This window comes from Micropterus dolomieu, linkage group LG08 (genome assembly GCF_021292245.1).
Source record: "Micropterus dolomieu isolate WLL.071019.BEF.003 ecotype Adirondacks linkage group LG08, ASM2129224v1, whole genome shotgun sequence".
Taxonomy (NCBI): Eukaryota; Metazoa; Chordata; class Actinopteri; order Centrarchiformes; family Centrarchidae; genus Micropterus; species Micropterus dolomieu.
The window spans coordinates 29,633,118-29,648,598 of NC_060157.1; the positions used below are offsets into that span (position 1 = coordinate 29,633,118).

General features: G+C 40.3%; 1 protein-coding gene across 1 annotated transcript in view; it reads left to right on the forward strand.

Annotated features, from left to right (window-relative positions):
• Positions 1–15,481, forward strand: part of prex1 (phosphatidylinositol-3,4,5-trisphosphate-dependent Rac exchange factor 1) — an 87,971-nt gene that overhangs the window by 13,525 nt on the left and 58,965 nt on the right. Inside the window, exons 2-4 of the mRNA XM_046056066.1 lie at positions 4,829–4,894; positions 5,781–5,903; positions 12,575–12,679. Coding sequence (XP_045912022.1) covers positions 4,829–4,894; positions 5,781–5,903; positions 12,575–12,679 — 294 coding nt within the window. The remainder of the gene's footprint in view (positions 1–4,828; positions 4,895–5,780; positions 5,904–12,574; positions 12,680–15,481) is intronic.

The window sequence follows — 15,481 nt, forward strand, 5'->3', positions numbered from 1 at the left end:
GTACATTCTTTTTAGGTTGAATAAGGAGGAAATCATTGAGAACAATTATTGAGCAAAAGAAAGAACTTGAGCAAACAGTGTTGTAGGGCAGTCTGGTAAAGGTTTGACTGCCTAGAAAATGAGAGACAGAAAGCAGGCGAATGGTTGTTTAATAAGGAAAATACACAGTTCTGAATGTTCCTAGTCAACAATAAGAGTAAGATTGCAAAAATTGAAAGACTTTATCTGTACATGTTTCTGTAAAAGAACTTAAATGGTAGGTGTCTCATGGAACAGAGGGAAATCAACATGATTGACAATTGAAATATTTAGCAAAATGTTCAAGATTATATTGCTTTCCATAAGGATGGTTTATATTTCAGGAAAAGGCAACCACAGCAATAATGTAAACTCTTAGTGGCTACATTTTTGTTTTTAGTGTGACTTTAGATTACTTCCTTTCAGCAGGATGTTGGACTTTCCAGACTTTACCATACTGAAATATTAGTGGTATAATTCACCATTAGTGTTGTACTTGGCAGCTACTTTGTGGTTTATCAAGAAGCTTTATGGTTTTGTTACTAGTCTCCTGTGGGATTGCATCATGAGCAGTTTCCCCACAGCCCCTGTGGCAAGAGACCATCATGTGCAATATCTCTGTTGTGCTCTATGCGGCAGCTGAGCCCCCTCCGTGCAGCCACTTAACTCATTACGAGTCCAAGGGTACCAAAAAATGAATTTATGTCCCATCTGACCAGCTATTATTAACACATTGCTTGATGTCATCACTATTTTTAGGTATTGGAGAGTAACTAGGCGTCCTATGCACACAATCTGCTATGAGTTGCTTAGGGCAGCCAATGCAGGAAGGGTTACAGTGTACAGTAAACACTAAACAGCAGTGTTTTATCCAAGTAGATCCATCACATCAAGTCACTTTTATTTATCGTTTTTCCCAAATTTGCCTCAAGGGTCTTTACAATTTGTCCCTTGATTTGGATAAGAACCCCGCCTGCCCTCCAAGAGCTGCCCCGTGGCTCAGTCAGATTTAGTCAGACAAACCACAAAGACAAATCTGTCCATCTTAACCAACATAGACAGAGTTATTGTTATTCATCATTCATGTAAATATTCAGCAACGTCTGATCCTCCCCTTAACTTGATTACACACCCTCGGCTCACCGATGACGATGTGCTGATGTCAGGAACGAGGCAGAAAGGTCACCTGAGATGGAGATATGAAAGTAAACAAGGACCATCAGCTGCACCCCTCTGCCTCTGAGCCTGATGATTAAGAAGTAATGAGCTCAATAACTGTGTCCAGTGGGTAGAGTAGAGATACAGTGTTCATTAGGACTACGGTGTTCGTTTTTCATGATTGATTTTTTTCCCCCTCAATAACATCTGGCTTAGCTAAATACTGCGAAAAGGATGGCTCTTTCAGTATTCATCTCATATCTTAACATCAGTGTGTGTCTGTGTGTCTGTGTAATGCTCTGAGGTATTGTCCTCTCCATGCAAATGATGCATGACTTGTAATATGCTAAAGGTTATCTGAGGGTGCAATCACATCTGTTTCTTATGTGTTATCCAATCCAGCGTGGGTAATATTGACTCTGTTTTATTGGGTTTTGTTCACACTGCTAAAATTATAAAGCCAATCTGGACATGTCAACAAAAGTCACATGGAATGGCAGGTCTGCCTTTGAGTATTGGTGAACTTATAAACTCAGTTACAGAAGTAAGATTTAGAGGAAGTCCAAAACTAAGCAGGTTCCAGGCTAAGTATGACTGACTTGTTGTCTTGGTAGGAAGTTACTTTGACTGGTGGGCTCAAGAAATAGCTGAATATGAAAATCACTTCAGTTTGGCTTTCCAAGCACAATAAACTGCTGTCCATCAAATGTCAACATCCTTCCAATTATGCCTATAATACCTTCTTTTGGGGCCATTTCCTGTTGTTGATTCTGCTCTCAAAATGTTACAGTAGTACAGAGTAAATGCAGACATGCCCAATTTATGCACTGTTCTGTTGTCCTCTCTGACTCTGTTGAGGCTAGCGGCTCAGTAATGGTGGTGGACAGAGAAAAGCTTCCAGTTTTCTCTCCAAATAAACCTGTGTGCTTTGTGATGGAACAATGAAGACAGCCAATACAGCCCTGAGTGAGAATGGCCATGTTGGGGCGAGATCTGGACTGTAAGTCCTTTCATCAATCCTCTCTGCTGATCCCCCTGTCACCACATCTGTGTGGCAGGAGTGAATCTTGCCTGGATGGTAGCTGTCTACGATGTCAAAGGATGACTCCAAAGTCTGGATAATTTAGATTTACCTCACACTCTGTCCCACCATTGTCCTTTTTCTCTTTTTGTTTTCATCCTTTGCCCCCTTTGCTCTCTCTTGCACACCCCCCGCTCTCACCCTCCCCTCCATCTGAAAGCAACTGAGGAAAAGCCTTATTTCCTGCCTCGTCTTGTCCTCTCTGCCAGGGAGCAATCTCTCACATGAGTGACTCCTCCAGTGGTCACGGCACAAGTTGCCATATGGGAGATTTAATTAGTGTACGCCTCAAGCACAATCAGCTCCCTCCCAAAACCAGTCAAGAACATGACGACTACTGCTTCCCTTTAATACTGGTCTTAATTAGCAACGTCGCAGCTCACTGCTAAGGACCTTTGCTTTCTAATTTGGTACAACTTACGCAAAAGCTAGTAAAGAGGAGGGAAAAAAGTGTTCAGTCTCTGAGGAAATAATATGATTGCTGCCTGGTTGGCTGGGTTCTATCTTTAGAGCAAATGTGTGATTACAAGTGTTAGTCTTTCATTATAGGCAAGTGACTTACTGTAAGTAATACATGTAGTAGGCTGATGTTATGTGTATGTCTGAATCGAGCGTGCAAAACGTATTCTATAAAGGGTTAGTTCACCCAAATTACAAAAAAACATACTTCCTTACTTGCATCTAGTGGTATCTAGCCATGCAACCATTTTGGGTTGCACAATGTTAAACATTTTCAGAAGGACCATTTCTTTTCCAATGAAATGTATTTGGAGTGGAAATCGCATCTTAATAGTTGAGTACCTACTAAAAAGTACCAATATTTAGCATCAAATGCTTTGTCAGAATCTTAAGCATTTTCATTTTTTAATTCTTTGATTAGATGTTTCTTATCTAATTTGGGAAACTTTTCTATATTTGTCTATTTCATTCCTCCTGTATTTCAAAATCCTTTATTTAAATTCTAAATGTATTGTAAATGGACTGTAATCATATAGCGCATTTCTAGTCTTCCCGACCACTCTCAAAGCACTTTACACTGCCGTGCAAGGTGCCAATTGCAAATAAGACTGGAACCAACATTCATACACACACACTCACCCACCCACTTTGGGGTTCAGGATCTTGCTCAAGGACACTTTGACTATGCAGGCTGGACTGAACCACTGACCTTCTGATTAGTGGACGACCCACTCTAGCTCCTGAGCCACAGCTGCCCCAATTTAATTCTGATATACTGAGCAGTTTAGCATATTTTGTCATGTTCTTAAAACTAAGCCATAAACCCAAAAACATATTTATTGGTTCTGAAACTCAGGAATGGTATTGACATGACAATGGTATTGACTTACTGGGACATTATTTATGGAAAGAAACATTGCTGTTGAATCTTTGTCATTGTCAATGTTTCACACCATTGTATTTAGATCCATTGTATGGAGGTTGAGGCAGGAATTTACAACAGATTATCTCAAAACCTGAACAACCAAAACCAAAACTACTAGATACCACTAGTGACACTGACCCTTTAACAACAGTATGCAGGTGGGATGTAGCACTGATCATTGTGCTGCTTGTTTCATCATTGTAACTTTTGAGTGACAGGTGTGAATCCGCCTAAAGCTTAGAACAACAGCAGAGTCCTCCAGTAAGATTTTCGGAATCATTGTGCATTCATCATTGAACCCTGTGTTTTTTTTCACTTTGTAACACCCTTCATCCACGTGGCACGGTATCAGTTTCCCGACCTGAGGCGCTCAAATGCAGGCAGACACAATAACAGGAGCCTGCCAGATGAAGGAGGCTTCAGGAATAGAATTTTATTTGGTGGTTTGGGGATTCATATCTCCTCTATCCTTTTTTTTTTTTTTTTTTAAGATTGTATTAGCATCTGGAGATCTGGAGATGACAGTCAGACTGAGGCAGGTTAAGCCTTTCAGACTCAGCTGATAGAGAATTGGGGAAGAGAGAATAAAAGAAACTGTTTGCAGATTCACTTCCCTTCTCTTCACCATTCTTTTGTTCCAAATCAAGATTCTGATTGGCAGGCATGGACACACACACACACACACACACACACACACACACACACACACACACACACACACACACACACACACACACACACACACACACACACACACACAGAAATTGACAAAACTGCACACACAAGCAAAGCTCATCTTGACATGAGCCTATTATGGTCGGCAGTAAAGTGGTGGTTATTTTTGCAGATGTCTTACAGCTGAATGCTCAGGTGCATTTGAAGATCCATACATCCATTCACTAACGAGTGAAAAACATGTCATATAGTAGAAAGTTCTGTATTATATAACGGCACAATTGTGACACGTCTATGCCTAGCACTATGAAAGACAATTTTCGTAAAGTATGTGAGTGTACATGTGACTGTCAAACATAAACGGACGCTCCCAGACCACTCTTGGGATGTTCAAAACTCACTATGCTTATATTCTTATAGATGTAAATGTGTCAGCCCCCTGCCTTTGTCACCAATAAAGCACAATGCTTCTTTATTTTAAACCTTTGTTTGTTTGTTTGTTTTCTCTTCAGGCATTTTTGCACAGAATCAGACAAACTGCAGATGATCAACAGTGTCTCTCACCAGAACATGTCAAGGTATGACCGGCTTTTGAATCATTTGTTTTGTGCAGCCAAAAGTCCAAGCCTACAAGTCAGAATATCTGAAATGTTAGGCTTTGAAATTGTCATTCTCAGATATAGATATTATTAGGGCTGACCCAGAATAGTTGAAGATACGATGATTTGATAGGAGGAGCCTGATTTGACTCCCAGTCTCCCAATCCAATCTTGGCAAAGCCGTTATGAAACAAGGATCATGCCATTTTGGCAATGTCTGATTTTACATAGAGCCTGTTATGATATAAATATCAACATATAACGCTGTAAACAAACATGTGAAAAGAAAGGAAAAAAATTGAATGTGCATGAATAAATCCTAAATTAAAAATAAATCTTACCCTTAAGGTAGGTGTGGTAGAAGAGGGAGAGACACAGAGCAACAGCAGTGCTGGTGATGTGCAGAGTTGAGCGTGAACTTTGCGGGACATTAAAGTCATTTATCACCATTGATGAACCACACAAAGAATAAAACAGTACTTGTAATAAACCTGCGAGGAACGTGAATGCAGTTGTCGGCGAGTCGGCAGACACGCACAACTCTGCTCAAGACCGGTGAATGGCAGGCGAGCCGAGCAGAGAGAACAGGGTCGGCAACAAGCCTGGGTTTAGCTGTAAATGTAAAGTGTAAGTTACAAAGAGTAATGAACAGAGACTACAGCAATTTGACAATTCTGATTCGACTTTGTAAATCCTTAGTCGGGTACAGCCCTAGATTTTATTAATGGATTTGCTTTATTTCCCCACATCCCCGTCCATCTGTTGGTCACTTCCTTGCTCTTTCCCCTCTCTTCCTTCCACCATGCCTCTTTATCTCTTCCTTCCTCTGTATCCCCTCCCTTTTACATCATGCCCCTGTTTATAGATTCTGTTTTCAAATATTGAGGACATCCTGGAGTTGCACAAAGACGTGTTGTCTGCAGTGGAGGCCAGTCTGCAGCCAGAACCCCAGCTTCACCATGCACTAGGACATGTGTTCCTCCAGTTTGTAAGTGCACGAGACACACAAAGACACGCATAACACAACAGACAAGTTTCACGCATGCATGACAAAACACACATACAAGCTCTTTTCATGGGAGACCCGTAACCACAGATGCAGGGAAAGCGTGCAAAGCCGGCTGTGAAAGTACTCCTTAATTCTGTCTTTCTCACATGAAACCACCTTTCACCCCCCCTTTTCCAAATAGGCCCGCATCCTGTCATGCAAAAGAGTCACTCTTCCATCTATCCCCCTATATCTCATTCTGTGCAAGTTGCTCTCTCTGCCATCTCCTTCTTTATTCCCCCCATCCCTCCATCCGAAGATTCCTCTCCGCTCTGCGACACCCCTCCGACCCCTCTGCTCCCCTCCCCTCTGTTTGAACTCGTTTGGCCCCAGGGAACAAACAAAGAAGGGTCTGTGTCCGGGGAGGAAGAGATGGTGTGTCAGTCAGTGAGGGGACAATGCTTCTGCTGGTAGCACTCAATCCGAAGCTCCTTCTCTCTCTTTCTCTGTTTGTCTGTCTCTGATAAACTATCTTAAATTCACTTTCACTGATGCACAGAACACCACAGCTAGGTATTCCACATTGTTTGATCGGTCAGCATACAGGTCAGTGTTGCAGGACACAATTACAATCAAATTTTAGTTCCTCAATGACAGAAAGAAGATCTCAAGTGTTTGAGAGCCAATAAAACCACATGTTTCGGCCCCTTGTTTTTTTACTCAGGTTTAGCTTAATGTTACAGCCAAAAATCTGTAGATCTTTGAAATCCCCTGTAGTGAAATGATTCACTCAGTAATAATCTGTCCACTACCTGCTTGTGGCATATATTATATTGAATCTGTAGGTTGCTATTGAATTGGCTCATCAGCATATGCCTTAACACGAGCGAGGCGTTATGGTTGCTGAGTGTCAGGGTGGCGAATTGATTAAATTCTTTCCCCCCATCGCTCTGTGAGTGAGACATAGAGGTCAGACTGGATTGGTAAATAGGGAAGCTGCAGGTGCTTAGATTTGTAACTGAACTGATACGTTTCAGAGGTATAGCCTCTGTCTCTTTAGAATTTCAGTCTAGTTAAGTGTCATGACAGGTAACAAACCTTTGTGACTCAAACCAGTATTAGATATCAATTTCAGGATTGATGATGAGTCATACCTATAAAGCAAAAGTCATTAAATGTTATTGTAGAATTGATATGATACATTTAAATCATTTTTCAGATCTGTGGAATATTTGAAAAACTTCAACCAGATTGTAGATTGCAAATTGTAAGTGGAAGGTTGGTGATATTCTGTATTTTTTTGTATGTATGTACCAAAGCCAACAATCAACTGATTCTAACAAGTATTGCTATGTAGTCTGATACAATTTATTTCTCTGTGCCGTAGATCTCTGTCATTGTCCAAAAAGTATTAAAGGACTTGTTAACATTTACCTGTGTAAAAACGATATGTTGTGGATTCAGGAGGGGTTAGATGTACGATTTCTCACAGTCACTTACTGGCTGGTTGCCTGGCTACCTCGCAATGACAGGACTCCAGGAAGTGACTGCGCATGGGCAAGAAATTGTTCACCACATAAACCATTGAAAAACCACAAGATGTTGTCTTTACACTTTGCTTTTTGTACAGTTTAAACAAACAAGATATAAAATTATAAAACAACAATTTTTTTTTGCTTTTGACAGAGTCATGTTAGCTGTTTCCTCGTTTCCAGTGTTTATGCCAAGCTAAGCTAAAAGGATGCTAGCTTAGGCTACATATTTGCTGTATAGAGATGAGAGTGCTATTGATCTACCTCCAACTCTCCGCAAAAATCGAACAAGGTCATTTCAGAAAACTATTCCTTGTTGCTGAACTAATTGCAATAATGTAACTCTAAAAGGAGGCATCTCTCTTTCTTTTTTCTGTATGTTTGTCCTTCAGTTATCTTTTTGACCGACTTCACACTTGGTGTGTATTGCTGAGGACCCATGGTAATATGGTGCAATTTGGCCAGGTGGTGGCGCTTTAACAAACTTTACGTTTTGGCCTGTAACTTTTGAAGCACAAGTCTCAGAAACAAAATCCGTTTTTCCTAATTTTCTCCCGGATTCTGTGGGTTCAGACAAACCTATCCGCATGCGTGATGCCCGTTTGCGTCTAGATTGATTTTCCACTATTTAGAATTCCACCCCCCCCCCTCCGAACAAAGGGAGGAGGACTGCTGAGGCATCAAGGGAGTTCAATGAACAGTGTGAAGTTGATCGTATGAGTGTTTCATGAGAATGCTGCAGGCAGCCATACCACAGTTCTCAGTTCGCAATATAGTGAGCCAAGCACTGCACTAGTATTTTTAATGTGCAAACATTAAGTTTCCTCAAACACATTTCTTTTTAACTTTCCTGTTTTTATTTTCTTACATCTTTGTCTGAAACACAGCACAACATACAGACAGAAGGACAGAAAAAGCTCTGGTAAACACCAGAGCAACATTGCGTGACTAAAGGTCGGATAATGTGTGTCACCATGCGTCTTTCTGTTGGGGTTATGAGCTTCCTACACACACCACCATTATTCCTGCATATGGTGACTCTTTAATAATATAAAAAATGTCTTCAGTTATAATCATTAACAAAAAAATTACATTAATAAATACTTAAAATGTCCTTACATCTACTTACAACTTCATTGTAGTGTGTTACAAACCATCTATTAAATGTTCATATATTGCTTATAAATGCTAAGTATGGGGACATTTAAGTGTTGTCCTGCATATTCATTACACTTCCCTATCCAACCCATGTCCTCTGTCTCCTTCAGCACTAACACCTCTCATCCAATCGTTTGGCCCCGTCTGGCGCCCTCCAGCCGTAGCCCTTGACCTCTACTAGAGGTCAACACCATGACTGGGACTTGATTAACCTCCCGCATTGTTCCACAAAACTGTCTGCCACTCACAGTTAGGGACGAAAAAGGGGAAGATTCATTGTTATTCAAAGTCAGGTGTTGCCAAGATGGCTTGGGAGGCTGCAGATGTGAAAAATAAAGTGCGCCAGTCTTTGATAAAGTAACCACAATTTTCCCAACATTGGTGTAGGACATTTTGAAGTAAACCAAAGTTAACGAAATAATATTTTCCTTACTAACTTGAAAATTATTACAAACTCTGCAAAGGTGAAAAGGTGACTCATGTTAGAGGAGAAATCAGAGACATCAATATTTGCTCTATTACTGAGAGTGTATGAGCACTGTGCAAGAAGCAACAGTCATGTCATTATGCACTTTCTGAACTACACCCATTATGCTTTGACTCTCTGTGATTCCTCAGTGTGTGATACTGCCCTCTAATCTAGCCTCCGGAATAACATTCCAATGACGGAGAATTCAAATAAAGACTTGTGTTTATCAAAGGGACAACCCAAGTCGAGTTATTCTCAGTACAACTGATGTCTTTCAGAGTAGTCCTGATGTTGAAAATGAACTCTGAGGTTCACATTTTGGCCCTGGTAAGATATTTGGGTGCCTTTTGAATTGACTATGTAGTTGTTGTTACCTGAGAAAAGGAAATACCTTGGGGTGGGCTTTGGTTGTAAACATAGCTGCAAAAAGGGAGCAGAAGGGTTCAATTGCAGATTGTGATTGAGAGCTGAAATGGTTATTTCAGGTTCAGCTACTGACTTGCCACCATGTCCAGGAGCATGTAAGTGTAAACTGATACACAGTGGCTACATTTAAATGTCCCTAAACACTCTCTTAATAGTGTTACCGTTTAGTTTAGTTTAACCTTGTGTTTTTAGCTTGGTGTGTGTGTGTGTGTGTGTGTGTGTGTGTGTGTGTGTGTCTCTCTCTCTCTCGATCTCTCGATCTCTCTCTCTCGATCTAACTCGCCTCGACTCCCCTCCTCCGCTTTCCATTGCCGATTGTACCCCATCAATGTAGCTGGTCGTCATAGCAATGGCACATGAAACTGCCAATATTTGAAATCTACACAGTTGATTTCTCACCTAAAACTTCTCATAAGTGGATTTAGTGATGAAATAGCGTAAATTGTAAAATATAAAACACTTGCCCCAGTCTGGCACAGTGACAATGCTATATATTATATAATAAATATATAATAGTGACAATTCTCTCTGACCAATCAGTCACAAAATCAGTGGTCTGCAGTGTTTTCATGTCATCTTATGGTATTGCCTCAGCTAGACTCTGGTACCAGGTACAACTTTTCCCCAAGGGAAAACTAAAAAAGGTACCATGTGGTGGAAAAGGGCCCAGAGTGACATTTTAACACTACAAATTGTGTGCAGTCTCCATCAACTGCTTTGTAAAGCATACCATGAAGTTCGCCAGTGTGTTTTCCAACAAAAGAAGCTGCAAAATCCACATTCACTCACTTCATTGCAAAGTATACACATACTGTATTTGACGTTTGATACAGTTGGCCAACCAACACAGTTTGTTCTCAGAGGATGTTGCATTGTGCTGTCGATAAAACAAGTGCTAATGTGAGTTATAAAGCCCCCTTACCTCTTGGAAAATACTACATTACTCATTTTAAATCATCACTAAATTGTACAGAACAGAAACAGTAACCAATGACATAATGAAGTCTGTAAGATAGAAACAATGCATTTTGTTAAATGTAACATGATTTTGAGTAGATGAGCAGAAACATTCAGAAACAACAATATAGTCCCTGATCCACATTATCTAACATTTGGATTTACACATGAACAAATAGACTAACAATGTACATGTACATTTACAAGTCTTGGCCCCCTCCTGTGCTCTCCTCGTCTAGCTGTGTTGTGTATTAACTCAGTTTGACAGTATCTGGGGTTTCACCCCATATGCTAGCCCAGCTGTTGCTCCCAGTGGTACTTTAAACTAGAACCCCCTGCCAAACGTGGCTTCGGGTGTGTTTGTGTTCCTGCCTGCCTGTGTGGTTAAAAACTGCCCACCGTTTACACTGTGCTGTACATATCTACAAAGGATTTTCAGCTCCTTCTGGTCAAGGGAATGGGGTTGAGCAGAGACAGAGTTCTATAAAAAGAGCTTTGTTTGGCTGCTTCTGTCACCACTGCTAGGTTACCATGTAAAACAGACACATGCACTCAGCAGTGACATTTTGTGTAGTGTAAGTTTGTATGTGGGAGTAAAACCACATTTGGACATCTGTACCTGTACAAGATACTGGCTTAATACCCCTTTTGTATATTTAAAGGTGTCATAAATTATAATTTTAAGGAATTCATAAAAGTATTGAAAGATGCTATAAAGCTCTTTATCAAATCAAATCGAGTTTATTGTCATTTACACGGCCATACACAGTACAATGGCTAGTGAAATTCTTCTCTGCATTGAACCCATCCCAAGTATTAGGAGCTATGGGCAGCCACTGGACAGCGCCCAGGGACCAACTTTAATTCTAAGCCAGTTCCTTGGTCAAGGGCACTGACATCAGAATTCGCCTGATTGGTCTCAGTAACTGGATATTGACTAATGCTTTATAGCATTACGGCTGAGCCAGCTTTAAATGCACAGCCTTCGGGCAGTAGAATTTCAGTTAAGGTGTAAAGCGGTATCCGAGCACCTGAAGTTTTGGATTACACTTACAAGGCTGTTTCAGGTGACAGTTTCAGTTTCTAGACCTCAAGCTTAGGCCCCACCATGCACATGGTTTCACATCCCAGTTACTCTAACATAGTTAAGAATACACACTAGGCTTCAATAAGCTTCAGGGTGTAATTTCATTTGCAGCAGTGAAATTGTGTATACATCGTTGTCTATAGTATGCTGCATGAATAATGCATTTCAAGCTACAGTATATTCACTTACCCAAGTGTTGTATTACACATTGTAAAGAAACCTAAATGGCAGCTCAAAAAAAAATATTCCTTTTTGTCTTGTTGCACAGTGTGAAGCGATCACATAGGAAAAACAAGAAGTGTTGGCATGCTATTTTTTCCACTATGATGTAGACTACTTTGAAAAAGAGAAGTGTGACAAAAAAAGTTGATAATTACTAGCACAGAACGAACAATACGGCACACAAAACTGTTAGTAGTTAGGGGCACAAAAAGGGTAAGTAATGCTCAACTAGTCATGAGGGAATTAAAGAGATTACTTGGCAACTACGCGCATAATGTATCACTTTTACTCAGTGGTGCACACAAAGAGGAACCAATGATTAAGTAATGAGTAATTACATACTCATTACTAGTTTTGTGCTGCTCAGTGACTGATTTAACGTTATTCAGGAACTTGTGTAGGAGAAAGTTGTCAGTATGTCGATGTACAGAGATTTGTCATTAATATAGTCTCTCTCAGTCTGTTCTCTAGTAACTCTCCATTCTCTCCATTATCATTTATACAGTCCTCCATTCTGAAACATTCAGGAATTGACCTATTAACAATTAATTCATTTTTAAGTCCTGAGTCCTTTCCTGAGTCATTCCTCACTTGTTCTTCAGTAACTATGTACAATTTAGTTTACCCTATTGTGAAGTGTTACCACTGAATCTCATTAGACCGTAGTAACTGGGGCCTTCTCCCCGGTTTCTCTTGTGCACTGTCAATCTTCCTCTTGTCAGTTGTCTCAGTGGAGTCCTTAAGGCTGCCAGCTAGCCAGCAAACTATGGTATTGTGTTCCTGGTCTGCAATCCTGACCTGTGTTTTTCTCCTGCTGCAGAAGGCAAGTTTCTCGGTGTACGGCGAGTACTGCAGTAACCATGAAAAGGCTTTGCGACTTCTCATGGAGCTAAACAAGATCCCAAATATCAGGACCTTCCTGCTGGTAAGTCACCACAGTTCTTCCTCTCTGCCTTTTCTTCCCCTTGCTTCTCCTCAAGTAATTGTTGAACTTGTCTTTCTTCTGCATTATTATGGGCTTCCTTCCTCTCCCACTATGACTCATATTTCTCTCCTCTTAATTATGTAAAACAAAGCATTAATCAATTATTAATTATTTCGTATAATTTCCTCTAGTTGTGATCAGACTTGTTTTTGTCCACATAACTCTCACCTTATTTTCTTTCCTGGCATCTTTACTACCGTCTTCCTATATCTTTCCTCCTTTGGCTTCATCTATCCATCCTCCTCCTCCATTTTCCGTCCATCGTATCACTTCCATTTCCATGTTAACAAATAAACACAGGCCAGAAACCATAACAAGGTCAGAGGGTTCTTCCTGCCTGGACGGGATGCAACCACCATCAGGGTCATTTTTTTGTCACTCTTGTAGTGTTTTCCGCTGCCGGCTCTTTCTGTGTGCCCAAATCTTTGGGCCCTGGACAATAGACGGGGCCTTTGAGCAGAGGCTGACCAATGAAATCATCTGCAGATTTTGGTCCAGCCAGCTGTGGAGTGTTGGCAGCCTTTTTGGGATTGGCCGAAAGATCTGAGGCCGCTGCCTGATGGTTTGCTTCCATGGCATTATTCTGACCCACTGGAAACAGTGGGATCGGAGTGTTGCTCTGTGCTTTGGCTTTTTTGCTTCTCGTTGCCCAGTCGTGCAGTGGTTAATTGGTTAGGTCTTATGCGACATTGATGCTCCCAAAGTAAAATCACTACACAACATCTGGTTATGTAGTAAAGCAGCTGTCAGACCTGTTCGGTATAATCTCAAATATTGGGCTACCCCTCATGTTTTGTGTAGCAACCATAGTAACAAGACTGGGTCAGTCAAATTTAGACAAAACAAAGCATAATCTGTTTAAGATATGTTGACATAGCAAAGAAAAAATGCAGTTTTTTATTTTGTAGAATAGAAGAGGATAAAGATTAAAAGTTTTTCAGTTCTTGAAGTGGGTACCATTACAAATCGTTGTCATAGTGGTTAATGGCAGTGTGAATTGCCATTGGCTTCTTTTCATCTGTGTTTAATTCCAGTGGAATTGTTTCCTGGATTAAACACTTTTTATGATAATTGAATCACACAATGGAGAGCGCTTCTGAAATTGTATGTAGAAATGAAGTGTTAATTGAGAAGAGAGAAGTGAAGTGAAATCAAAAGGAGGTCAGAGTGAAGAGCAGAGGGAATTCTGGCTTTAGGCTGGCAGATTACAAATTAGCAGAAGATGAGAGGAAAGAAGAAAAGGAAGTCAGGGAAGACTTGGATAGAAATGGGTGTGTGGAAGAGAAAAACATTAGTATTAATACATTGGGGATCTGTGGAACGCCAAAGTTCTACAGTCATGATCAGTTAGCATTTTTATAGAAAATTTTTCCGTCAAAAATACGGCACAACCCTCACCATCCTCGCCTGCTCAGTGTACAGTTGAAAGGAATTGCCACGTGATTATAATGCTCTAAACTGATCTCCTGCCCTCTTTCCCACTTGAGAACACTCAAGTGGTTTATCTCCATTGCTGCTTTTCAGCTTTCATCCCATCCCATGAGGTCACAGCATACTGCCTTCGTTCCCTACAAAATACAAGACATAGAGAAACAATGGCTCCAGCTATAAGCCCCCCCCCCCCCTTCTGAAATGGTTCTTTGGGGAGGAGGAGAAGGCATTTTAGAGGTTTCTCAGTGATCTTTTTGTTGAAAAGCGTGGATATTTTGGACGGATTTTCAGTGGCCCAGAAATATAGTTTAGTTACAGACAGAGTTGTGTGTCTACAGAAGTCAGCTTAAAATGACACTGAGGTATTTTGGTTTTAATCTCCTGTCTGTTGCTTTCCTGTAAGAGAAGCTACCAACAGAGCTGATGCATTAATAGGAATTAAAATGCTAATATAAAAACATCTCAAATAGCATATATGTAAAAAAAGAAAAACAAAAGCTATATAGATAGATAGATAGATAGATATATGAATCTTCCTAAATCTCAAAATGTGGCTGAAACAGACTAGGGAGTGTTTTTGCCAATAATTAAACACCAGAGAAATAAAGCTTTGACAGGATGTGGTCATTAGTGGTAAAGGTTTTCCACCAACTGCAGCTGTTGTGGTTTCGACTTACTAAAACTGCGGTTGTGCATACAGGTTAAATAACTAACAGTAATAATAAAAAATAAAGCAATACACATATGGAATGTGTACCACACCTAAGGCTTTGCTCCTAGGAACACCGAGACGGACTACTTCTATTGCACCTGGACCTGTTATAGATCTGCTGTCAGTGCAACAGACTGTGACTGAATGGAAATGATCACAATAGTCAATTAAAGTCTGTTTATTGCTGAAAAAACGCACGAGGCATGAGACAGCAACAGCTGCAAATGCTCTAAAATAGTTTTTTTAGACAGGTGCTGTCTTAATTTTTTAGGCAGTAGATTTGGAAAAGTTAAATGGACATCTCTACTGTGGAAAGTCACTTGCTAACAGGAAGTAAAGCTAAAGATTCAGTTGGATTCTGCTGGATCAGCAGCACATTTTCTTGTCTAATTTTTTTTTTACACAAGCGCTTTTAACATACCCATCAATTTGTAAATGTATAGTGTGTAATGTGCAATTACTGATAAAATGTTGTCCTTTTACTTCCAAACTCTTACTGTATACTGCCATTTCAGGCAGAATCTCTTTTTCATGTCCGACTATACACATTATCCTTCCATTTTCAGATATTTAATTGGTGTACATTGGTGTGTAATATA